Source organism: Varroa destructor, unplaced genomic scaffold, assembly GCF_002443255.2.
Source record: "Varroa destructor unplaced genomic scaffold, Vdes_3.0 BEIS01000001.1, whole genome shotgun sequence".
Lineage (NCBI taxonomy): Eukaryota > Metazoa > Arthropoda > Arachnida > Mesostigmata > Varroidae > Varroa > Varroa destructor.
Window position 1 is genome coordinate 30,738,250 of NW_019211454.1, and position 27,678 is coordinate 30,765,927.

General features: G+C 38.4%; 2 protein-coding genes and 1 long non-coding RNA gene across 4 annotated transcripts in view; 2 read left to right on the top strand and 1 right to left on the bottom strand.

The window, feature by feature from the left end:
- Positions 1–1,470, bottom strand: part of LOC111243048 (uncharacterized) — a 15,119-nt gene extending 13,649 nt beyond the window's left edge. For both annotated transcript variants that reach the window (XM_086978373.1, XM_022788070.2), the window contains exon 1: positions 754–1,470. In XM_086978373.1, coding sequence (XP_086834499.1) covers positions 754–944 — 191 coding nt within the window. In that variant the 5' untranslated portion in view covers positions 945–1,470. The remainder of the gene's footprint in view (positions 1–753) is intronic.
- Positions 1,471–1,624: 154 nt separating this feature from the next.
- On the top strand, positions 1,625–7,726 carry LOC111243280 (uncharacterized). Its single transcript, XM_022788577.2, has 6 exons — positions 1,625–2,136; positions 3,176–3,325; positions 4,662–4,814; positions 5,128–5,337; positions 7,178–7,329; positions 7,529–7,726. Exons 2-6 carry the CDS (start codon positions 3,205–3,207, stop codon positions 7,724–7,726), a joined length of 834 nt encoding a protein of 277 aa, XP_022644312.1. The 5' UTR covers positions 1,625–2,136; positions 3,176–3,204.
- A 9,735-nt stretch (positions 7,727–17,461) lies between these two features.
- LOC111255605 (uncharacterized) lies at positions 17,462–27,678 on the top strand. Its single transcript, XR_002675571.2, has 3 exons — positions 17,462–22,702; positions 26,498–26,628; positions 27,111–27,678. It is a non-coding gene; the product is annotated as an uncharacterized LOC111255605 (long non-coding RNA).

Genomic DNA, 27,678 nt, shown 5'->3' on the forward strand with positions numbered 1-27,678 from the left:
GCAGGAATTAGTGTCAGAGGCGTGGAGCCAAGATATTAATTTTTAAGATTTTGTTAAAAAATTTGTTTTTATTTATTGAATTTGTTCTTTACAGAAATTCCGGCACTAACTTAAAGTTTAGTGTAATTTTCGTGTAATTTTTAGTAGTAAATAATAGAAAACGCTAAATTGTGAAGTAAAAAAAAAACGTATGAAGTAAACGCTTAAATTCAGTGAAAACATCATAGAATCAAAATAAGTATAGATCTCTTAAGGAAAAACGACTTCATGGCTAGAATTGGAAACGATGAATTGCTAGAACGATGAGTAGAACCAGCTCAACCGCTCAAGTAACGGTTAGTTTGAGAACAATTCTTAATATTTTCAAAACCCCTTTCCAGAACGCCGGTGGAATGTCGGAATGGAAATTGTTTAATAACGCTTCTTGAATGCGTCATTATTGAAAAGATTAATTTACAGTGTTCGTACTGGTAGTTTATATCTGTATGCATTAAGCAATGCAACATATCTTACATGTTGCATCTCTTAATATTAGTTTTAACCAAACAAAAAAACTTTTTTTTTGCCACTTACACCAGTAATTTCGAGAGGTCAGCTTTTCGCAAGAAATAATCGAAGTGTTCAAGTTGGCTAATTCGACTGCAATACATAAGCGAATTCTATTCAGCACACAAATCTCAACACAAATATAAATCGATAATTGTTTGTCATGCATAAAACGAACCCCCAAATATTTAACTATATTGAACTCACTCGGCTACCGCGTCGTAAAGCTCAGACAGTTGCCCAAACACCTCCTCGGGGTCCTCTTGTGCATAATCCCAGTCAACCACTTGTTGTCGCTTTAGTCTATCGGCTTGCTTTTGGAGATGCGGTAACGTTATACTTTCTACGACTGACACTTTCCTGCCCTTCACATGGGCTTTCACGTACCGAGTCTTCATATGTTTCCACCGAATGTTGAAATAATCGTTGTCGATGAAACTGGTCGCCACAAACTGGCTTGAAACATAACCCGAGCTGAAGCTAGTGGCCCTGAGAATGTGCCCATGGGTTATGCTGTATGTTTAGTATCTAACAAAATAATAAAGTCAGCGTGCAACTATAGTGAAGCTATTACGATTGGACTTCAAATAGCTTTTGTCTAGGTGCGCATTTCCAGCGCAGAAAACAGGCACACAGCGTGTTCGAATCGGAAGTCGTGTGACCAGGATAAGGTCTACCCGATGGTCAATATCAAAACATGGTTTATTTTTTACGTTGTAAGTATGCAGAATAATTCCGTCGTTTGTTGCTGCTCGCGCATTTCAGCACACCTAGAATTTTATGCTTTGAATGATGTTTTATCACACCTAGATGCTTATTTAACGTCAGACAGCCATTTAGCTCTGACTGCTATCTGCATTACTCTTAAAGGCTGCAACGCATCTAGAGATTCATCCGCTGCTTTTCACATGTCTCTTTCCCCTTTATGTAGACATCTACAAAACACCTGCTCCGTATCTGTTTTTGTAAGCCATCTACTGTCAGACTCTTTCCACCAATTGGGACTCCACACCTTTTGAAAGTGTCTCTCTTAACCTCACAGGTGGCCCTCTCTGCAAAGAGTCGTCTGCTTGACACAGTCATTGTTTTACCCGAGGGGTCGATCAAATCTCCGGCGGAGTGTTGTGGAGAAAAAGGGCCCTCGTGAGCAATGTTTCTGCTTGTGTATAGTTCTTTGTGATGGTAGAAGGCTTAGTGAGCTTTTGCTATCGTCGGTACATGGGAGAGTAACTAAGTGAAAGGGGGATTGTCATTACAGAGCTGCTGGCGGACTTAGTGATCTGGCTGGTTACAACCAAACGGTATAATTTCTACTGTTACTAAGCTTCTACGCTCTGCGCTAGTGCGGACGATACGATGGCGTAGAGATGTGTGTGTTGGTACGTCAGCTCAAGTGGTTTTACTGTGGTTCGAACATACGACTAGCAATCTCTGAAAAGCTCTCGTTTTCCGGCGCTCCATTTGTACTCATGAGAAGAATTTCGCCGAACGACTGAACTTGAGTGTTCGCGAAATGTCTCTGTAGAGCATACACATGGAATCATATGATCGTGATGGAGAAAATAGTTGAGCGCCTGGAGAATAACAAAGGTATACGATATACACGCGTAAAATAATTAATTATTAGGGGCCTCATTCTGTGAAGAACGGTACAATTACCTAACCACACATGGAAGCTGTTGTGCAACCTCATCCAAAAATATAACGAAGCTATAACATAGCGATAAATATTTTGCCTTATTCATATATTGCGGTGTGTATAGTAGTGATATTGTCATGGAACAGTGCAAAATCTATTTTAGAACGACGACGTCTGTGTCTGCAAGGACTAAGTAAGATTCGTATAGTGCCAGTCAGTGTTTGGGAACTAGATCGGCGGATCGATCATCGATCGAAAAATCAAAACCTACTGTTTTAAGAGTGAATGAAAATTCACTGGATAAAAGAGGCTTACCACGTTCATAGTAGGGGGCCTTTGTAGGATATCTTTATTCATGTAGCGTACATTTTTCAAACCGTGTTTTGTGCTTATAAATCGCAGAAGCAAAGAACGTTATAGATAACATTATCCAATAGTCCAGATACCGGTGAAACAGAGTCATTAAGTTTAGGGCAATTAAGTTAATTGGCTTTATACTCGATGCGTTACTAAAAATTCTCGGTTTTAATGATACTGTCTGTATTTTATTTTATATGACAGCGCTTCACGTATTTCTACTTCTAATTCGTTGTAATTGACAGAGTTTTTTTTCTTCATCACAAATTTAATTGCCAGTCCATGAATGAAATGTTGCAATTATAAGCAGTCGATAAGTTCCTGGCATTCTCTACGGCGGCACTATTGTAAATTGAAGTCAATAAATTCCTTTGATTTGTATTAATTATTCGTTTTTCGAGAAAGAATACAAACACGGGTCACTATGAAATTGGTTTAAGATGTAAAACGCATGAAGAGCTAAGCAACTTTTTTTTTACGCACCTGTGTTCTCAAAGCGCTAATTTAAGCACATGTAAAACATTTAACTAGCACTCTAGCTTTTGGAAATGATGTTTTATCAGGAAGCATGTAGAAATGGCAATAATGTGTCAAATAATAACAAGCACTTTGAACTACAATCTTTAATTACAGACAGCTGGTAGTGAACGATTGGTGTCGCGATGAGGTACAACATGAAAGAGCTGATGGCAGTGGCCTCACAGCCCGCCATCAAGTTCGATAAAGAGGGAGTGTTATTCTTCAAAGACAAGCAAGATGGAATTCTCTTTCGAAAAAGCGATGGTATGGACATTTTTTTCGGATATATTAGGTCGGTAAAGAAAAAGTCGTTTTCGCTTTTTTTAAGTGTTGTCAAATCTTGAAAGAGCTTCAGTTCCCTTTCTAACGTTCGCCATTTAAAACCAAACATGTTTGGCCTTAAATGGCAGTGCTACGGTGTTTAGATGACAAGCCGATTTCTCAATTAAAGAACGGATATTGATAAAAGCTACCTATTCTTAAATTTTTATTCTTAGTGTCATTTTTACTCAAGGCCAAACTCTTATAATTCGATAGGGCAAGGTCTGATATGTAACATGATCGTACAAAAATGTCCAGGGTTTGTTGTAGCTTTCCGATTCATCGGAACTGTTCAATGCTAAACGTCGTAATTCAACATGATCCCCTTGTTTCATAACCTTCGATTTTTTCCTTCGTGTTTGCGGGGTTGAGCCACACGCTGCATTCATTAGTCCACTGTGTTTTAAAGTCTTCTACGAACATCCCCGATTCCGGCAAATCCTCTGACGTAGCAATCTAGAATTTAAACATTTGTTTTTCGTGAAAGGTCATAAAATATACCGCGTTTATTTTCTATCGATTTTGTATAGAAATCGCAGTTTTTCTTTGTTGCTGCAAATAGTGATGTCCACATCTCCAAAGGATCTGCATTGGCATTTTTACTGAACTTTTATGTAACCCATGCTCGTCCTTAAACATCTTTCCCTTAAACATACAGGCAATTCAAATAGTACAACAGCAAAGGCTTAGCCCTTCAGAAGGCTTATGTGATGCCTAGGTCGAATTTTCGTGAAATAGAAGTTGCCGTGTGCGTTGCATCGTTGCGCGCCTAATGTGGCCTCCAGAAGCGTGGCTTGTAGCTAGATTTGCGGTTTTAAAATATTGAAATTAGTTTTCGCAGACAGAGTATTTGACCGCATCCGTCGATTCGTAGCCCAAAGTTAGTGTTAAGGACGATATGGGAAATGCGTTTTTCCGGTCTTGTAATTTTCTTGCTCAGTAATTGGTACTAACGGACTAAAACGAATTATCAAGGGTGGTGCTAACGCGAAACAGTAAAAAGGGCAAAGTAAACAAGAAATGCAGTTCAAAAGTTGCTGAAATTACTTTTTGAATTACCTGATAGTTGTGCGGTAACTTACCGTATAAAGTACCTTGAAGACATTAATTTTGCTGTAATTATAAAAAAGTACACATTAGCGCTAGTAAAAAAAGATTAAGGACTAATTCTATTGATAACGAATACTTATACGAAAACGAAACGAATACAATGGCTTTGCCTCTATGATAGCTTTACGTAGTGTTGCGTTTAATCTAATGTTGTCTTCCTACATTTCAGTGTACACGGAGCGATGGTTTAGACTAAAGGGCAATCTTTTATTTTATCTACGTAACCGAGATCCGTGTTCGGAGCCACAAGGCCTAATTGTACTGGAGCATTGCCACGTGGAAATGGGACCCCGAAATCAAACGATGTTTTGCTTCTCGTTAGGTCCGAAGTATGGCTTTGGTCGATACCTGACACAAGCAGAAGTTTTCTCCGCATCACTTTCTTACGTTATATTATTAAATTGATTTGATTAAATTTGCCAGCGGAGTGTTCTAGCTACTGCTTGTATAAATATTTTATCTAAATTGCAATAGATCTTAATATAGTATATTAAGTGTCCGTGCTTTTCGAAGTGAGTCTTTTTCGAGTAGTATATTGTTGGTTGTCGTCGAATAAACATCGAACTATTCGGCAATCAGAATTCACGAAATGGAAATCATTGTCTTACAGTTTGTTATTGCTTCCATCATTACAGTGTATAACATGGAAGACCATATTTACTTGGGCGCATTGTCTGAGGCCGAGCGTGACTCGTGGATGCACGCATTCACAAGTGCTTCGATAGAAAACCTTCGACGAACCGCGGAAGAGCTGCGGGCAGGGTTGGCCTTGGCCCAAGAAGGCCCGCTCACCAAGAGCTCGTCGCCTCAACCATCGGATAGTAGCCATTACGGATCGGAGGAATGTGAGCAGGCGCCTTTGATTACTTTCGACTGAAACTATAGCGTAGAAGTTTATTATGTCATTGAAGTAATAACTCATCATTCCCACTGACACAAGTGAAAAAGAACCTAGTGGAATAGCCACTGAGTTTGCAGATTTCATATTCGATACACACTTGGCCAATAGGCAATAAATCATTAACTCAAACGTGGCTACTGACGTAGGTTCTTATATCGCTTGACTAGTCGTTGGTTTAGATGGGAAAGATTTTAATTACGGAGTTCGTGTTGCTATATTTATCCATAGCTTACTTCCTTTTAAGGCTCCTCCTTAAGTTAACAGTTTTACAAAATGACATAGTATAGCGGACATACCATTGTGTGTGGTGGTTGTTGTTGTTTATACTAATCGTTTACCTAGTTCTTTCTAGCGTACCCCCCCCCCCCCAAGTAAAGGTGAGAATAAAGTTGTCATTACTTGGTTTGTCGCTTTAAATGTGAGCTAACAAAAATAAGTATGTACGAGGATATGTTGATATCATGAGCGTTTATTCGTATTTTTACCATAGAATACCTTCTGAAGGCTTTAATATTAAGAGCAGCGGACGTAGACGGAATCGTTAACTGCTACGGCGGGTCACATCAGGTCACTAGCAGGGAGTCTCCGATTATATATATTATAGAAAGCGTTTTGTGGAATATCTATAGAAAGCCAGATACGATAATACTCAATGTAATTAAAAAAAAAAAGGTTTAATAGATAGCTAAATACGAGACCTGATATCCATATTTTTTTTCTTTCCTGTTACCTCAAAATAAAACTCAGCTACCTTAATGGAATCTGTGATTTTTGCTGCACAGTTATTGTATATCTAAAGTCAAATGATAAAAGATTTTATCTGACTGTAGCGTGAATGAGAATCTAGGCTTGAGATGAGAAACAAGTAGTTATTTTATTTAGCGCGTTCATATTTATATAGTACAAAGTCGTATGATATGTCAAACAAAAGAGGTATGCGGTACACCTGGAAATGATTCTACCTAAATATGAAAACAAGGATAACGACGGAAGGCTGCTTGTCATTTCACCTAAAAATTATCCAGTCATACAATTAATAACTTGCGTTAATTTTTTTTTGCCGCGTTTCGATTCCTGCTTTATTTAATACTACTGTTATAATCCCAATTAGAAAACCGATATCTGTACGACACCAAAGAACGTTCGAATTACTTTGTTTAATAGTTTAAGTGCAATTTGTAACATGGGGACGAACATGCGCTGTATTCATGTTTACAGTAATAAATGTCATTTTAACTGAATTGCAAATTTGTTTTTATTTACTTTTGTAGTAATATATGCTCGGATGACGTGCATATGTGGGTCCGCTTAATCGAGCGTTTTTTTTATTTTGTAATCTATTATAGTTGAAGATGACATACTTGTCGAAAGATAAGCGCAAAGCCTTCAGTGATTACGTACCTTTAATATACCTATTTATACCTCTGCCGAGTTGTGTTTTTCATAGTATTTTTTTACAAGATGCAGCCAGATTCTCCTCCACTTGCTTCGGTTAAGTACCTGCGAACGGTGTACAATTCAATTTAGTTTGTTCCTTCAGAACAGAGTAGACTAAAGGAAAGCGAGAATCCTTGTAGCCGTTAGGAAGTACATCGAGCGCGTATGGTACTTGTTTTTTAAGGAAATTATAATTTTACACAAATAATTGTTAAGACAAATGGCACGATTGATTTATGAAGTTGTACATTTTAGTGTATCTATCATCATATATATATATAACTGGTCTTTTGCTTCTTGTTTGTTATTTTCCCTATTTTTATACGTAATTTTTTTTCTGTTGCTAGGTGCTGATGAGCTGCGGCCGTTATTATTGGAGCTCAGTTGCGACAACCTTCGTTGCGATCATTCTGGACGGCCGCCAAACTCAATGCTTGTTCTCATGGGCAGCCTGGCACCTGCTATTTGGGACACCTGCGGACACACAGAGGTCGTTGAGGTAAGTGGTTCTCAAAAGTTAAACAATCATCTTTATCAGTCTGAGTGATTAAACGACATTAAAACAATTTCTTTATCAGTTTGAATAGCATTGATGTTCGAAGTATGAATACTATATATTAGTATTTTCACACCAGTTCGGTTGAAAAAACAATTGAAAGTCTTGTTCTAAATTTAACGTGAGTCAATCTGTCTTACAGCGTTCATCGAATCCAACGTATCTTTTGAATGTCGAACTTACTGGACGATTTTGCACTACGTCAAGTTCAATCCGTGTATGTTGTTACGATGTAAAGGAGCGCGTTACGAAAACGAAATCATTCATCGGGTGTGCTTCACTTTCCCTACGATCACTCACAATGCCATCAGATAATCAACCCCGGCTGCCGCTCATGTAAGCTTTGCAATAGCTCAGCCCATTAAATCTCTCTATCTATGTAAATCTATCTATCTCTCTATCTATGTAAATCTATCTATCTATCTATATCATCGATCTATACAATCGATCAATAAACAATTTAAACGATCAGTAACATTTTTTCCTAGGTAACTGATGCTTTCTTCGCTGTCCGTAAACTCATCTATTTGTCGTTTAAATATGGTCTTCAAAATACAGTACTATCAAGTAATTCAATCAAATGATTGTGTCATCCCCATACGCGTACCTATGTTTTTTTTTTGGATTTGTTTTTTGGACTACAATTGGACAATATCCTGATAAATCAACAACGTGTAGCAAATGAGACATAAGTAACGTATTATCCATCTACGGCAATCGATCGATATTATTTTTTTAGTTGTAAACTTTTCCTCACCTGTATGGTAACAACAATGAGCTTCTCCTATTATGACAATTGTTTCCACATTGCGGTCAAGGATGGCTATACCGGTCTGTTCAGTTAGTTCGAATCCTCTTGGACCGCGCCATTAAATTGAGTTTTTTTTCCTTTTTAGAGTGACATCAATCAATAACTAGCTGTCATTTCTATTAATCGGATAGACATCGCAAATCGAATCTACATAAAACCTATGCACACCAACGCAATGTCGTTTTCACGGTCAAAAGGATCCAGAACGCATCCCTATAGCGACTAGTAACAGTTATGTTAGCGTTTAATTTTTGACTAACGTCCGCTTAGGTCTTTACGCATACTTTATGTATATATTACGTCCACTAGTATCGCAATTGTGCGCGTTATATAACCGTAAACATAAAACAAGCGAGCGGATTTCGTCGTCGAGGTACGCAATTTTCCTGTCCCTAACTCGGTTCCGTAACTAATCATGCGCGATTAACAAAATAACGAAAGTATACTACCGAAAAGAAAAATGTCTGACTTTCCAGTTTGTTAGTTACTGTGTAGCTTGGATGATGGCTGGGTTGAGTGCGACACCGTCATGTGCGCTAGTACTTACTTACCTGCTTTATATGTGTCTTGTATTTGAAACTTGGTAAGAGACGCCAACCGTCTGCAGCGGTAGTCAAGGATCAAGAACCGCAAATTTGGCCATTGCCTGAAATTTATCACAAATTTGGGAAGATCTGGTGGGTGCTACGAGATAATAGGCTTCTCGTAGCCGCGCTTTTAGATCTATCTTTTGCGAATATGGACGTACTCTTCCATCCCTGCCTGCAAAAACTAAATCGAACGGAAACTGAGCGTTTCGCGGTCATCTCTCATTCAAACAATCGTACCAAACTTTGACGGGTATCGACAGCTTTGCACTGACTGATTACCGGCAAAGATTATTAGACATACGGATGAGCCCAAGAAGAGATCAGTGTTTTAGCTACGAACAATGATCTGTTCATGGCTTTTCTAATTCGCTAGTCACTGTTGACAATTGCCAGCAATTTCCAGACAGAAACAATCACAGTGGCTGTGCCATCTGTCGCCGACCTTTCTGAAATCTTCCGTACCTGCTTTCCCGTCCCCCGAAATCAACCGAATTTACGCCCTGGCAGCCATCCTTGCTATATTGTACAGCGTGTTTCTTCTATCTGCCAGCCAGCCAGCCAGCCAGCCTACTGCTATTAACACGTATTAGGTTATAATACGTGAGCGCACGTGCCCATGTCAATGAACATAGCATAGGTGGCTGTTGTTGCTGATGCTGGTTTCTCAATAAATAGAAACGCAAAATATAATGAGGACGTTATTTCTATCAAAATAATCGATTGCCTTAAGCGTTTTCTAGCAAAGAAAAGGGTGCGGTAGCCTCTAGCTTTTGTCAGTGACGTATTTATACAGCATTGGTATTGGCCCGCTTCTAGACAGCCGTAGAGTCTGTGACAAAACCGTCGTCATCTACTCAAATTCTGTGTAGTGTACGTTTTTAAAATGCGACCTGCATGTAGGCTTGCAGTAGCTTTCGCTGTCCTAGCCCCCGAAATAATTAGTCGTGGACAAGAAGATGCCGAAATGATTGGGGCAGTGAGATACGTTTCCCCATAGCATATGATGTAGGATTGTCGACTAGATTCTAGTGTATGATGGATAGTCTCTTTTTAATAAGATGAAAATTGACTTGCCATACATTGTGATCTTCAGAGAAGGACCGTGACGATCGCTGCTTGTATTGCCAAACTGTAAATAAACGCATCTCTAATGGTTTCACATTAAGCCAAGTAGTGTACGCCTACAAATGGTCTCCTGGAAGATAACTTTTGTATTCTGGTAAATGATAAGATTCCAATAATAAGGTTATAATCGCATGTTTGTATTCGAACTCGAGGTTCATTTATTGCTTAGTATCAGCTCGACGAGCAGATCTATTTCACTGGAGTGCATTATATTGCATTGCTTACAATATCATCAAACCTGCCCGATCTGCGCAGCGAATAGGTGGTTTTTCGCCTTTGGCCTGCGAGGGCTAGGATGTAGTGAACGGGTTTCCCGTACTGATGTAGTTATCTATTGTGTAGGGTATGATTATAGATTCCTACCTCAGTTCCGCCTTTGTACGATAGTGAACCGTTCGGCATGCTAAATCCTAGGTGGCCAGACCAATACACCGATCTATCATATATTTGATTGCCATTATTTTCAAATAGTTCTTTGATTTTTTGCATAAAATAGTTATTGTTGGATACGAACATGTGTCGCATGGACACGTACTTTTTTTCCCCCATTATATCGTGACATCACAGTTGATTACTTGGCTAGGTTCTTAGCCGACGATTTCTACATTGTTCATTGTGGTCTGTACACCGCTGTACTCGAAAAAGCGTCTGAGGACGTCCGCCCCATAATTATTCCTGTGAACGAACACTTCAGCATAAAATATCGGTTTTCCCTTCAAATGGTTGAAGTCAAATGTACGAAAACTAGCACGTAACAAAGTAAACCGTGTAACACGGAAGTCCGTAGATGTATTCAGCTAACTCAAAGTTTGTTGAACTTGGTTGTACCAAACTGCTAGTTAGCAACAGGAGTATTACGCCTAGATTTTTCTATTGTACAAATATCTATATTGTAAAATTTGTGTAGTTGATAACGGCTGTTGCAGCGAGGGCAAAAATTTTTTTCATATTAAGTAAAATAGGGAAGCACCGATAGCGGTGGTATATCTTGAACGGTCGCATAGGTGCATATATACATGCCAGAAAATAATTGTCTATCCAATCAGTTTCGCTTCTGTGGTGAACCTCTGAAAACTGGTTGAAATTGTTTTTGCGAAAGCATGGTTTTAACATATTTTAACATATTAAAGTTCAGTTTTCGCTGGGTGCCAAGTGCATGTAAGCTTTGTGCTTAATTCTCACCTGGAATGGAAATGATTTGAAGACCAGTGGACGATAACAAAGACAAAGCGATGTCTTTATGAAGTGGGGCTTTTATTCTTTGGTTTATATTTAATCAAGAGACAGTAGCTAGTGTAACGTTTCTTACTGTGGGGGGGGGGGGGGGCAGATTTTTACACATCGTACATCGGTAAACGATTAGATTGACCTTAATGTAACAGAAACATGTCATTGTTAGCGATAGTTGTTTAACTACTTTATTGAATTTAATTTAATATACAGTACTTCAGGGATTAATAAATTCATAAAAGCAATATAATTCCCGCACTATAGGTAAGCTTGTTTTAATATAAAGAATAGTCTAGCTGCCTAGATTAATATGTTATTGGATATAATCATCGGTTTCTAGCGGCGTTGCTGAAAATTCCTCAGTAAACAACAAAACTGGACTTTATTGACGTGAGATTTATACCCGTCAATGATCCATACGAGTCAAAAAGATGAATAAATTTTAAACCACATTTGAGATAGAAGAAGTATATTTTTTGCTATACCCTTTATTAATTACACATTGAAGTCAATACTCTCGGAGCTTTTTAAGGAGCTGTGTACTTGTCATTTGCATAGCCATATTGAATTTTTTTCATCAGTAGCTTGCTATAATCCTTTTTAAGGCGTCCAAACTATCCCGATCACATCAATCTATTTCTAAAGAGTCTCGGTTCATTGAGCTAGCTTTTATGATACAATTGAGCTGATTCGTGGTGGAACCAAGGCTGATGATGCCATTCCGCTCGTTGCCAAAGCTTCGAGCCGCTGCAATATGGTATTCTGTTAAGAACAATTCTTTCACCTATCTAATACAATTATGCAATTACGAAAATGCGGGAACATGCCTTTTTTTGGTAGAGTTACATTTCTGGCTCTGCCTCCTCAAGGCTCTGTACTAGGCTATTTCCTCTAATTCTATATATATTGACATATTTTCCGCTAATAGTGATTCTCCTTTTTGTAAAGCAATGTCATCTACAGATCGCCTATCCTTCCTATTTAGAGCAAGTAATAGCCTAGAACTTACTGTTGAAATATTAACGGACGTTACACATATCTACCGCTAAAGTCGTGTTTCCTTTGTGCTCAATCAAATGTTTGTATTAATGATAGAAAATTTACATTTAGCTCTATTTTCGTTCGCACTCATTTTGAGTCTCCTGCCTTAGAATGAAATGAATTAGCTAGATTTGGTTTCCCAGATTACGTCTAAGGCGAACAGCAATTGGATGCGTGTCTTGTCTTCACAAAGCTCGCATCTATATCTGTCTCATTATGTGTCCCTCGTACTTTCACAGGAACTTTGGTACGTTACTGTATCGTGGTTTAAAATAAGTTTCATATAAATAAGAAATTTACTGAGATGGAATCGGAGCTGTGCTTGGTTTAATCAACGCTAAAAATAGATCGATAGGTATCCAGCATGGTCCGAAATAAATAACTGTAATTGTGCAACGACTTTTATTGCCAAATGTAATAACAAGTAAATTCAAAACTTAGTCTGTTATTTCCCAAATGAGCTTGTAAAATAGAGAAAGAAAAAAAATCCGCTGTGCATTTGAACTTACGCGCCAATCTAATCAGCATTACCACCAAAGTTGCTTGATCCTGCTCTGGCATAAAGCGCAGGCCGACCCATGTCTCATCTACGGCGAAAGTACGCGATACGCTGATTGTTTGCTGGTAGTAATGTGTTTTCGTTTGCTCTAGGTTCAGATCACGCGTCCCCGTGGTGATATAGCGGGTAACGTGCGTTACCCACTATGTGGATGTCTTACGGACACGTCGTTGCCTAGGTACGAACCCGGGTATAGACAGACAAACTGACTGATTTCGACTCGTGGTGGGAGCCAGCCTTTTATGGTGTTTTGCTTGTAGAGAGCCAGCTGGAATGTCTAATGGCGATACCGAACATAAAACTCTAAACACGTTTCTTATATTATTATTATTATTATTGATGGAATTATATACGGAGCGTATTATCCAGGTACGTTTTATTTTAGTTAGAAGCTACCATGATTACGACAATCCCCTCCTCTGCTTCAGATGTTGGGCTGTGGTCTTCAACATCTCAGTTTCCATTTTTAAAATAATTGCATCAACGAGGCACGGCTGCTTTGCTGGAGGTCTTCTGCACCAATGGTTTCAATGATCTCCAGTAGACTTCAACAGCGCTCTCGCTTTCGATAAACACATATTTAACCATAGAACATTGATTTCTACCACTAAATGCTATCTTTACTATTAAATTAATTACTTACTAATGACATTTAATTAGCTCATAACTGTGAATAGCCAAAAAGTTGATCCAAATATACACGAAAATTCTAATGGCACAACCTAAGACCATTTAAAGCTTTCGACACACAAAACAGCTTCATACAAACTAATATTACCTTTTTTGGGTACGAAGTGTGAATTTCTCTGGGTCAAATTTAGTTACATTTAACTGTAAAACACCAAAATTTGTAGAACTATTCTCAGATGTAACGACAGCTGTCGCATGCAGAACTTATGGTGAGGTATGGTGTTTGTTACGATCAGTGTTATTTTTATTGCGGGGCTACTTTACTGTAGATCGCATTAAACTTTTAAAAAACAAAATACGTTTTTAAATATCCTTAACTGAATGTGTGTCGATCAATAAAGGCGATAATTGTTACTGTTAATAGTAATAATTTCTTTGTATTACATAGTAATTTTGATAACTTCATGAGAATCTCTTTTTGGTTACTGTTGCTCAGAACACTTTTACGGTTAGGCTGGCATTAACCACTGCCTTTGTAAAATAAGGAGAGTCGCTGTCGTCTACACCATGTCCACGATCACCCCCAAAGCCCCCGATTTATTGACGTTGCTGGATATGTCTCCTGTAAAAAATTGTGAATATAATGAAAAGGAAAATCTGAACACACTATATGTCTGACATACTTGAACTGTATGGGCAAAGTCAGTCTCGTTTGGATAAGTCGCTAACATCGGTTAGCTGGGTGTCCCGCTAAACTCTCATTGTAGGTGAGCCGATTTCTGGCATATTATAAATATAATAATTTAATATCTATGCAATTTTTATAAGTACAGCACAAATCTATTCACCTTTGTAAGATAGTACTGATGTTTTTCTGCTTTTTAGAGCGGCCTTATTGATTCTTGTACCTATGTATGCAAGTCTCATCGATGCAGTGAACTGATTTCCATCTTAAAAATTGATCACATTATGAAAATTCAATTTTTGTTTGAGAATGCGCTTACTTGTGGAAACTTTAAACAAATACAAAGCATTCGTTTTTACTTCTGTGTATGTAGTAACCGTACAAAATCTAATTAAACACGTCTGTGTTTGATACGCCTTCTTATTGGGAAATCAGTCTATAGAGTTAAACAGCTATCTGACCTCAAGGTTTTACGCTTTTTTTTTTTGCTTTATTGTTAAACTGGAACTAATAAGCAAACACAATCAGCGTCGATATGCTTCAGTAGCTCATTAAAAGAGTAGCTTCGTTCTTCCCATTTCACTTCATTAGTTTTACGTTTTTTAAAAGCATTCAAATTAATAATAATATTAAAAAGATAATATTTCTTGTAGCATAAGGACAAAAGGAGCAAAGCACGGACCTGTATTTCATTACTTTTTCTTTTTCAATACCACTAATGGGTTGCTTTAAATGTTAAAATTAACAGACCGTGCCGCGTAAGATTTTTGCATGATTTTGCCTTTTAAATAAATTAGAGAGTTTAGCGTTACTTGTTTATTGAGAAAAGAAAAAGTAAGCTCTACTTACGTGGCACGAATCTATGTACCAAATTAAAAGTTTATTTTGTAAGGTGCATCGAGTTACTTTCATCAATCAACCCATCTTAGCATTTGTTCAAATTCTATTAACAGCTGCCATCTTTATACATCTTCTTAAAGATTCTTGCAGAACCCAATGAGAATTGAAAAAATAGGTTTCTCCGCACATACCCGTGTAGCACGCCACAATAACTGTCTGCCATTTTATATATCATAAAGTGTCGGTAGCTTCTAGTTAGTAGCCCGAATTCGACACACGGTCATACAGCATCGTATTATGATATATATCAATAGTTGATATATAAATGAGAAGGGTTAGCAGCTGATTTCTGCTTATAAATACGTATGCGTCGGAAATAGCGCCCGTTTAGCGACACTGGCCTTATTGCTTCTAATTGTTTTTCATAGTCCAGCTCTGTTAGTGCATTACAGACAAAAAACGCTAAACTCCTTTTTCGAAAGCTCTAGATTATTCGAGGGATCTGACTGCGATTATCATCATCCAAAGGTAAACGAAGTACGCCGGAAAGCGTACCAAACATAGTTAGGCATTATTATTATGTATAGACGGCATATTATGTTTTTTAACGAATGTATTATCTACTAAAATTATAGAAAAAATCTGTTATGTTATTAGAGCATGAGATACATCAATGGTGAAGGGGACTGGAACACTACAACCCTTAGGGTACTATATAGACGCGTTAACTCATCCCTGTGCAAGACGTTAGCAAAGTCACGAATCTATACAACCTTTGAGAGACTTCGTAAAAGAATTTTTTGTGTTTCTGATTTGAAGGCTCATTTCAGGTTGACTATAACGTATGCAACTTTCACATAAATTTACATAATTTAGATATTCATTTCACACTAATCAAAGAAACTAAGGCTAAAGATTTTCATGTGTAAACTGTGGCAGCTGGACATTGGCAAAAAACATACATGCTTGTTGTAATCTCCAATATTTCTCCTAGAAAAACAACACGTTTTACCCTATGAATTCAATAAAACAAGGACTCTTTCTTAAAACCTGGCGAACAATTGAAAATATCTAGACGCCAGAAAGTCGCGTACAATGATAAGGCAACGATCAGATTAGTGTACCCCATAGAACACATCTAGTGTTCGCTTTGCGCGACGTAAGTTGTAGGCGTTTTGCTTCTGGGGTAAGGAACGTCTTCAGTTTCAACAGGCGACGTAACAATAAAATTCACTTCTTCAGCTTCTTTCTGCAGCTGCAGACTTCTGCAGCTGTCAATAAACACAGAGCCATCGGCTGCAGTGCATTGGACTGAACCGACCGAAATTAAACGCACGAACCATATAATGCTGGTATATCGATAACTGTTTGCCTTCATGTACTGAGACACTTCAAGTTGCAGCGGGGCATCTCAGAGGGACAAAGGTGAGTTTAAGTTACCCCATACGGATGAAAGTTTTCACATAAGCCGGATTTTTCCATTGGTCAATATATGCGGAATATATTACTTTTGTTGCCGTTGATAAAAATAAAATACTTTACAGGATTATTTTGTTGCAATGTTATAAGAGGAAGGAACCGCCGATAAAGGTAGTGACTACTATGAAACACATTAGTTGCATCTTATATATTTTTTTTTTAAATATATTTACCTATATAATTACGTTTGTCAGAGACTCCTATTTTGTGTCCTAAATAAGCTTACGATTGAATCCTGTTAGAATTCTTTGTGTTTAGAGTATTTGATCAACATTTTATCGAGCTTACCCCCTGCCAACATTGCTTGACGTGCGGTTATCGTTGAAAAGTTATTCGCGAAGGCAGAAACATACAAACAATGACTGTCTAGATCCCAAACTGAAGCTGTTGCAATTATGGCTACATTCTGCTGTTTTCTACCTGTAGAGAAAACGTATTGACCCTGAGAAATACTCTGCTGTAATTTCTTACTTTAGGATTTGTTGCAAATCAGATTTCGACATACTCAGTAATTAAGTTGTTAGGTATTTATTCAGATGGCTAGTTCCCAACACGAGATAAAAATTATCTAAGCTCGGATTCCATCATTTATTTCTACAAGTTGGCTAGCTATATCGATATCTAATCGATGCGTAGTCAGTGAGATTTTTGGCATCAGCCTTCAGTTTCTAAATGCTACATAAAAGAAACGAGAGACCCCGAGATCAAGTCGAATACGGTCGCATAAAGCGATGCTAACGACTTATATGTTAAATGATTCTGTGAGCCAATCGGTACATTAGTAGTTACTATAGATTTGAGAAGTTGAAATCTTCTCTAAGCTGGAACAAAAAGATCATTTGAGTTACCTGCGAAAGAAGATGACGGCAAGTTGCTAACAATGGATGCTTGTTGGCTTTACGTTCTTATATAGATTTAGAAAAGCAAGTGTTGTTTCCATTCGTTGTTCTCAATATGTTAGCTATAAGCTTCCAAGTTAGCGAATTTCCCTCCCATCGAATTTCTTTGCCGCGTACTAAGAACATTCAGGTAAATTGTTTATCTGTGCTAACCTAGACAGATTTTCCGTTTTTTTTTTTCTACTATAAGAGCTATTGTCTGAAAATTACTCCTGTAATCGTGAATCACTAAAAAATTCTTGCCTAGATAGATAGAGCTGTAACAGCCGTGCATGTTCATGACGACGCAACGTACAACACGTCTGGTTATACAGTTGATGATGCTTCCAAAAACTGTTTGGCTGGCAATCTCCGTGTCACGTATTCGGAACCTTCTACGCAGTTCTATATTTCTTGCACGTAAGGACTCGTAGCCGGTCTGCTGCTTATCTTGACGTCGACATCTTCAAATATAGCTGTACATTTTACTGAGCCTATTTTTTAGACGAGATATGTGCAGCTGTTTTCCTTTACGTCTTGTTAAGCTCTCGATAATCAAATTTATAATACTAGAACTCGTCACTTCAGATAGCGCTCACTCGCAGTAAAATGCTTGAGAGCACCAAAAGGCACATCAAACATTTACGATGGGTAAAACATAATACAGACATCAGAACTTCGATAAGCAAAAATATACGAATGGCATTGTGGTGAGGCATTTGCTTTGATGATACGATAACATATCTATACATACCAGTCACAAACTAACTACTTATATGCCAGAATCTCAAAGAGCAATTTTGATTCGAACGATAGCTATATATGTTGCTACGCAAAAATAACGGTAAATGTAGGTATTCGGCATATAAAAACCGACTTTACGCCCCCCAGATAGAAACTACAATATAGTACAACCGAAGGTGTTACATAGAAATGCGCGGATGGAAGGCGCTTAACCGGGACCAATTCTTAACTTGAGACCATTTTTATGCCAAGTTTCAAGATAACGGAAACCTCAGCGAAATGGCAGCAGTGACATAGTAACTAAGGCTCCTGTCTTTTCAATATTATCATTTCGATCGAATTGAATGCTACACTTAGTCGTACGGTTGGTACGAAAATATATCCATACGTAATTTGTTGTTCCAGTGAAGCGGTATAGTTTTTAGCATTGACGCCGACCATTGCGATCGAGTCGCGAATTTATATATATCAGGTATATAATATATATATATATATATATATACAAGTAGAATCAAAGAAGCTTCATTAATACCGTAAGAGCCTACGTAGCGGCGCCGAGACCGTATTTTTATAGGTAACAGCGTTGTTGGCTTATAATGAACGTACAGTTAAGCTTCCTATACACGTAGTTTTTGTGCCTGTGAAGATTGAAAATTTCAATCTTCCACACATCCGTGGTGTGTTTCGTAATGAGAGATAGGCAGAAATACAGGTTGATGTATATATATATAGGAAACGATTTGCTATTACATAATATCAACTAGTAGGCTAGCTCACGTGACACAGAGAGAGTGATGATGAGAATCATTGTTAAAGAAATTATGACTACAATCAAAAGCACTATAGCGACACCAATTTGAAGAAAAGAAGCTCAGGAGTGTTCACTTTTTTATATTTCTATCGTTTTTCTATCTCTACTACGTGATGCTCTTATCTGCGAGCCGTTCTCTGAATTGCTAAGGTCTTTTTGAAACGTTGTACTGTTGACTTGAATGCACAGCAAAAGCGACCCGAACCCTGGGCAAAGCTGTGCAACTCTGTGAACTTGGACGTAAGCTGATTAGGAGCTCCATAGAGTAGCCACTTCCGTTGGTTCCGAGTGTTGCGTGAGTTTGGAGGAATCTGAGTGCTTTGCATGACACGCTCGTTCATTTAGCGAGCTTCCCTTTCGTATATAAACACTCATTATTTGTGTCATAATCCTTGCGGTAAATTCTTTTCACATCATTTCAATAACTTTCACTAGTTACTTCAACTTTACTGAGAGAGGACAGGCCTAGCATTTGCTACCACCCATCGCAAGCTGTGAAAGTGTGTGTATGAGCATATTGTGTACTTACATTTTATATGAACGTACATGTCTAAAAATTCGCGACCCATCGCTTTGCTTGCTTTCTAGATACAAGAAAAATGGGCTGGACTGAGATGTTCATGGTTAATGCGTATACATAATGGTTTATATTAACGTACCTGCTGAGCATTGGACAGACGCGCAAATCCTTTCTGTCCTTGATTAATCATCATGCCTGAGGCAGAATTCAGTCGCATCTCTCCTCTGCTTCTCCAGGCCTCATTTCATAAGGCCATCAGTATAGCAACAATTTGTCATGGAGCGGTTAAGATCAAGCAGGGGTGTAGCGGCGTAGATCGTTGCATACAAATATCGGGCTACGTATTTCCGTTCTACGAAAACCTACTCAACCGAATCTCGAAATGAGCTTGATTAATTAACCCTTTTACATATAGTGTCTCTCAGTTTTAATTTGTCGCTGAAATATTTCGCATCATGGCCTTGTACCGGGAATGATTCGTGGATTACGAAAAGCCAAAGCATCTAGCTCTGTATTGCTCGTACAAAGATGACTATTTACCCGATCAGATATGTCTAACGTTTTCAAAGCAGTGACCACACTAAAAAAAGTAACTCTAGAACGGACCTCCTATTTATAAAGTTGCTAACAGTACTCGAAGCTTTTCCATTCTACGAAGTTACTATCCGGTAACATTGGTCTCGTTACCATATTGGCGTATGTATACCAATATTAGATCTATAAACGATTTTCCATCTGTTTAATACATTGAATGCTATTGAAAATTCTGATAGAATGTCAATGAAAGCCAATAGCGAGAATTACGCGTAGGTCAATGCGGTGCAGTGAAAGCAATGACTGGTTAATGTGATTTGAAAGTTCTAATTTTCTAGTGATCAAAAGAATTGGCACACTACCTTAATACCAAACGTTTAACATCCTAAGCTGCTGTCAGTGACTGATTTGTCGTAAGTTGCAAGTTAATCTCTTTTTTCGAGAACGTGGATACTTTCATTTGATCGTTTACGTAAAAGTAAATTGCTCGGCTCGCCCATAATCATGACTAATTCATTATGCTTTCGGAAACGTTTACTTTCTCTAAATACTTTCCATCTAAGTTTTATGTACACACGTACGAAAATGACATTTATAGTCGGATCGTATAAGTTCTAACTAACGTATGCATTGTTATTAGTGCGCTGCAAAAGTCAGATAAGTTAGTTACTGTCCTCTTATTGTCTTTCATTACTACACAATAAGACTTCTAAATTTGTTTTACATTCAATATTTTGAAACTATACTATACCAAAGATTATAGTTTCAGAAAAGCTAAATCGCGAACAAAGGTAAGTTCTCACGCTTCGATCGAATGTATCCGATAAAACGAACGCTAGCGGGTGACGATGTGCGTGCGGTAACTTTTATATTGAATTTGATGAAATACCTCGTATCGAGGTCCTCGTTATAGCCTGTCGAAAGTAGAAAAGCTCGCAGCGTACGACAGGGTGTCCATTGGCTGCTACTCGCTTGCGTCCGACAGGCCATCATTTAGCCAGAAGCGCGAAAGGCTCTAAGCCGACGTTGAGTAAGCGGCGAACAGGGGAACAAATTTAAGTATGCTAACAAATTGCTGTTAGCAGGGGATCTTCGTGGAAGGTAGGAATCATTCATTTAATACGGACAAGTGAATAAGTAGAGATGGGCATTGTTATACCAAGATTTCTGCTGACACACATTCTGTCGTAGAAGTAATAGCGAGGAGTAAATAAGAACTTCCCTTAACACGGACATCCCAAAAGTGATATACTCAATATTTAAACTGTTTCCCTTGCACTCCTTCATGTTCAAATACATATGCGCCCTTTCTCTTTAGCTATGCTGCCAATCACACAGGTAAAAACGGCCGCTTAAAGTATGTAAGACTAGCACATAGGTTTGAAAACAGGCACTTAGGTTATCACACGTCGAAAACGAGTACGCCGCGTTCGGAACACTGACGCCTCTTGCAGGCCAATTCTATAACCATCCTGATTCTGAAGTCAGATCAGACCAACATCTGGAAGCATTGTAATTAGTCACAAGATATAAAATAAAAATGATATGCAAATTCCAATAATCCAAAGGACGTGTCATCAAAATCCTAAACTATTGTACATGTGCCTGTATCCATAAAAGAATACCAACATACGACTGTAATATATGGCAGGCCTGAACAATTTTCTCATAGATCTAACAAGTTATTTTTGAAAATTTATGTCCTTTTGAAATAGCTTTTTAGATATACTATATAGCCGTCTTTCGTAGAGGCCAAGCAGACTATATTCCACGCCGTCTCTGTCAGCTAGAAAGCTACACTTCTGAACATACGGTGGGCTTCTAGTTTACTTCTAAGCGAAAAACATCCGTAAGAAAAAGCCCAATGAATCTATGGAAAATAGACCATTTTGGTAATGTGCAATAGTTCCTAAAAAAAAAATTAAAGGATTCTCAGAGATATGTTTAGTTCGTTCTCTAATTCGGGATATAAACCGCTAATAGGCTCCTCGCAGATATTCTCTTTGCAAGTATGCAAACTGCTCTTTTACAGCAAAAGTAACCAAGTCGACGTTCTCGTGTTAGGTTTGATAGATTCTCGAAGAGGAATATAAAGCTTAGAAATGAACTCACTGTATGGGTTCATTTCTAAGCTGCTTGAAGACAACATATGCTTGTTCCAGAAGATGCTTATATCCTAAGGCAGTCAAGATTGCATTAAGTGGCTAATATATAATATAATAAAATAATAATAATAATAAAGTACACCGTCTTGCTATGAGACCCCAGCTACCGACCCGTATACAGCAGTATGTACTCTAACGAACCGAACAAAATAAATTTACGAACGATAAGAGAAAACATCTGAACAAGATCGGGGAGGTGTGATAACCACATTTAATGTCATCGTTAAACGTACCGGGCAATTGTAAATTCGCACGTACGCAGAAATACCATGTAACTTGACCAGGAGTTAAGTTAGGATATGGCGCAGTATTATAAACAAAGTATTTATTGGACCGTTCTTTTTTTTTGACACTATAGCGATTGGTCCCAATTGCAAAAAAAAACACTTGCTACGAAGCAAGGTTCTGCCTCACCGCGCGTTCGGAAGCCTTAATGAACATTGCAAATCTTACAGCAGGATAGAATACCCGCGCACAGTCACTGTGGTAAAAATCTTCCAAACGGGTGGGTGGGATGCTGCTGTCCGTTATCCAGATTTGACGTCAATAGAACTGTTCCTGTGGGGATACCTTAAGGACGCGGGGAGGAAAAGCGGCGATACTGAAAGATGCAAGGCTGTAGCAGCAAAGTGAAATGTTTGTCGAAGCCCGTGAATCAACAGTCTGCAATAACGGTAACCATTTTTAATATCTGTGATGGAAGAAAATGTTTGACATTTTATGTAGATGCAATCATCATTTCAATTGTAATGTTAAAATTGAATTGAATTGTTATAATTGAAACCGTGTATACAGTTTTAGGACACATTGTGCATATTTACTTGTCCGGAACTACTTAGGAAGCCGAAGAAATTAGTTAACATTTATGTATGTCAATGTGCCCTTCTTTTTTTTTTTATCTATAAATATTCCTGCAAGCCGAAGTGTCAGAATAAAATATTATGATTACAAAATAAAAATTGGACTACGAACCACAAATAATAAACACATGCTGTTTCATACGTCTGTGAGCTTGCGCTCGAATCTGTTCATCACTGATAGGTAAGTTTTTTCCTGCTCTGTACGACGCCGATCCGTCACGTAATATTTTTGCGGTACACGCTACAGAGTGATCGATGTCTCCCTGGTGGGTCACTCTGTGACTGCTCCAAACAATTTGCTAATAACAGTAGTCTCTGAAGTACTCCCGAAGTACTGACGTCATTTATTGTTCGAATCATTAATGACTTAGTTACAATTTTCTAACGGAACTCACTTGAAGCACATCGTCCATGATCTGTTTTACTCAAAAACTTCAGTGATTACAGCGCTCCTCTCCGCTTAAAACCAATACGTGCAGTTATTTCTTGTTACAGTGTAACTAGCACCAGTCGCTCATCTTCGAGAACCAAATTCAGCGTTAATTTTCAGCACTGAAAAATACTTGCGCTTCTGAACATGCTCGGTAACATTTAGCTTCTACAATATGTGATCCCGGTCAGAGATCTGACGTCTTCGTTAAGTTGTGTTGCACAAAAACACGTCTCCATTATTAACTTGTGTCTGCGAATATTTTAGAAAAACCGAAACGATTTTCCGAATCTATTCCCCGCCATATTGCTTATCACTAAACATTACCGCATCTGTAGTTTTTAAAAGAAAGACAATTTGTTTAATCGAGAAAGTGGGTCTAGTCGTTGCGACTTTACTTGCGCTAGCATGATCGTTACTCACTTTGGTGATACATAAATCTATCGAAAAACTTGGCTTAATTTTTGAATTTGTACTTTTTTTTTTTATAATTAAAATAATCTTATATTACGTTACAGATGATAAAGGTCTGTCATCGTTCAGGCTGATGCAGGGATACACAAATGCTTAACAAAACTTATATGAAGCAGTTGACTCACACAAGAAAAACGAGTCCTATTAATGTACATTTAGATTCGCTAGTCACTCAGGTCTATGGCAGTAATTTAGCTAAGGCAACAATGTCTATTAGAGCTCTAGATTTACTTTACTTTTCTGTCAACGATAGCACCTCTGGGAAATCGTACATTGACTCTATCTAAATTACACTATCTTTATGAATAAGATAGCATGAATGTAGAAGTCAACACACAATACTTAATCAAACTACGGAACAGCTCGAAGCTTCGACGAGGGCTATCTGTGGTCGGTAAACTAATCATTCTCAGCAAAGTGAGCAGTATGTACGAAGCTCGAACATGCGTCCTTTCTGTGAAGGCCAAAATAACTTTTCTCATAGCCGACTCCTAGCTGTCCCTTTTATGGCAGACCTTTGTACCGTTGTCCAGTACGGCCTTGAGAAGCTGTCAGGGCAAAGAATTCAAGAGAAGTAACGTGGATGGACGATGCAAGAGAAAGGGTTACAACTATCTTCATCGCCTTTTCTGCTGCTCAGGTGTTTAGTGGGAAATCAAAACCTGAAAAGGGCCTCAACTGCCTTCCACTTGCTAGTACGTAAACATGTTACGATTGCATCCCAGCGGAGGGTTCGCCTAAAACCTATAATATTCACGGCAACATCGATTAAAATCAGTAGTACTAGGATAAAAGCTAAATCAGATAAGGCAAGTCTAGCATTTTGCTCGGCATTAAAACGGGGCCGGTACCGTTAGGCCGGCGTAATTTCCATGATGGCTATATGGCACATGCATCTGATAGTCTATAATTGCAAAATTAACTCGCTGTTCACATATGATACAAATACTACCGACGCTTCGACGTGTCTAAACATCCAGTAAACTGTTGGGTTATATCAAAGACATTTGCGGCGATGAAGCTATATCTTCACGTGTAGGCATCCTCGCTCGTACTGTGCCCTAGCCATTTTCGGAAAAAAAGGTCATAAAAAAGATGTAATGAGCAGTAGTAATCATGATACCATGCGGCCACCATAGGCTTTCGTTCATATAGTTGATTGTAATTGGGGATGTCGCATAAGGCGATAATTACTGATGATCACGAGGTGATGGTACGGCTTCCATACTACCGCTAATGAACAATGATAGTACTTGATCGTAAATGAGGCTCTAGGAGCCCGCAGGCAGGTCGCTGACCATAAAACGTGGCAACTTCAGTACGGACTCGTTTTTTTTTTTACTGCATTTAACAAAAACATACCGCCTGCAATAGAAGCACTTGAAGTGAATGCTCACAGAACGGGATTGGCTATCTGTTTGATTAAATATCTATTTGAAGAATCATAAGTTAGTTTCCCGAAGCAATACATGCATTTGGTTCATTCATAACGTTACATTACAGCGGTGGACACCCTTGACCAGAATCTGTGAACTTTAAACTTCGTATATATTTATACCAAGACGTACACAACGAGCCGGTCGCATCCTTTCCGAAAATGAATATGCCTCAAACACGAGAACACGCGTGGCCATAGATTTGTGTGTAAAATATTTATCAGCCTACACAGGGTGTAAATACTTGTAGATCTATGAATAGTTGAATGAAACCATCGCAAAGCTGCACTTAGCGACGCACTGCTTTCTTTTTGATACATGCAAGCTGGATTTCGATATTGAATTGAAAATAGCTGCCTTTGGCACCGTAACACTGAAAGAAAACGAAACATTTAAGTAATATTTTAAGGTAATTATTCTGTTATTTCAATCATACCTGTCCTTTAGAATATGTGTTGTTGGGGTTTAAATCAGCGACCCCCTGGCTTACTGTTGTTTTTACAGCAGGAATTTTATATTACTAGATAAATGGCTATAACAAGTATCCGCGATTGCTGCGTTAAAATGCATCAATTCGCCACTCTACGTAATATCCATACTATTCAATTCTAATGAACTGCATCAGATCTGTCGTGCCCTACATGACCTGCACCCATGCCTCTTGCAGAGTTGAACACAACAATTTGTTAGGCATAGGTAGCACAAGTGGCTTCTTTAATCACCGCTAGCCTTTTTAGAGGAAATTATTTTCAGTTTCCTCAAGTCTAATTAGGGTAGAGCTGGTATTTTATTGAATTAGTGGTCCCGCTGTACTGCCTTTTGTGCAGACACACAATCCTGTTCCGATTCGACAGAAGTGAACGGCCCAGTCGTTCGAAATTAAATATCAAAAGACAACGTTACAAGAAAAATGAGTCAACTTCTCTGTGGCAGCTAGCTTCTGTAAGTGGTTAGGTCGTGTGAATACACTAACTTTGCCTCATATAAAATCGATTAGAAGACTAGAGTCGGCTCTGAAAAATTATGAGGTTAGTCGAAGGCCAGGCACCGGGAAGGATCTGCAGCATCGGATTATTTTGTGTGAAGAATCATTTCTGTGGGCTACGATATACTTAGGGAAGATAGGCCTAGAGCAATTATTTCCTTCGCCAAACCGATACAGTTATGTTAACCACCATGGTCCATCCAATTGATCAGTTGAAAAACGGCCAAGGATCCTCAGTCCTGACCAAAACTCTGTTGCTAACGGCAAATGTACGTTTCGTGTAGTAATCATATTCTAGACCGGCGGGACTCGCAAACATTATTACTGCACCTCGCTTGTATATGTACCCAGTATTGGGTTCGTCGTTGACCGATGGAAGTGAATATATGCGATGTAAATAACTGGATATCTACAGGTCGGTGAAATCGGATTTCCTACCCTACCCTACCCTACCCTACCCTACCTTGCACCTATTTTTACATAAAACCCAAAGAAACTTTTAAATCTCTAGCCATAGAGCAAATCCTTGCTACATCATCGCCTATCTATGGGCTAAAAGTAAACTGGTTTTAATGAATATAACGATCTAAGACCATTGCTGTTTTATGTAAAGTGTCTGCAGTAACAACGTTTGAAACTCCATGATATATTCGATTGTCTCTTCAAGTAACAAAATCAGTACAAAGCGCATCGGTTCGAACATTGATCCTGCTTGACAACGGCGACTGATGATGCTCTATGCATTGGTTTCGTCAGAGCATTTTAGTCTTGTCTAAGAAACCACTACTATATTAAGCAAGATATATTTGAGGAAGGTCATCTTGTACGCGAATAATACTAGACAATAATACACCATGAACAATACTTTTACTTAGCCAACACTCATCCTGTTTACAGTCACTGCCTAGACGCGGCGAGGAATGTTTGCTTCAATAATCTCTAGACTATCGTGACATTATCCTCTGATGGCCTTATGTCTGGGTCAAGACGGGGATAATAATCTTCAAGGGCTAATGCCAAGGACAGCTTTCTTCAGGACGCCGACAACGCAAGAATGCATCTGTGGATCTTTGACCCGTATCACGTCTACAACTTAGTTTCAACAGAAGCGGCCCCTCTGGATAAACGACAACATAACGTCGATAAGCATAGCTGAATGTTAAACAGATTCTCTCTTTCTTCAATTTTCTCTCCTTTTTGTTACTTTGCGCGTCGTGTTTTCTCGTGTATCAACGGGTAACTCTGATGATGGCGGCTCAAAGCCTCGGAGAAAAGCGTCTTTTATATATATATATATACGCATAAGTCTTCCGAAACAACGGTCATATTGTGAGAGCACTTCTGTTATATTTATTCAGTTTAGATAACGTATCTTACAATACTGGGCGATACAGATCATATAATCAGCGAAAGTTCATTAGCTGGAACCCTCACAACTGTTTTAAGTGAGCTCTTTATAAATTAA

Excerpts from the sequence above, each read along its gene's own strand:
- LOC111243280 (XM_022788577.2), top strand. The coding sequence starts at position 3,205 with ATGAGGTACAACATGAAAGAGCTGATGGCAGTGGCCTCACAGCCCGCC. Across the intron at positions 4,815-5,127 it reads GATGTTTTGCTTCTCGTTAG|TGTATAACATGGAAGACCAT; the intron begins GTCCGAAGTATG and ends CCATCATTACAG. Across the intron at positions 5,338-7,177 it reads CCATTACGGATCGGAGGAAT|GTGCTGATGAGCTGCGGCCG; the intron begins GTGAGCAGGCGC and ends TTCTGTTGCTAG.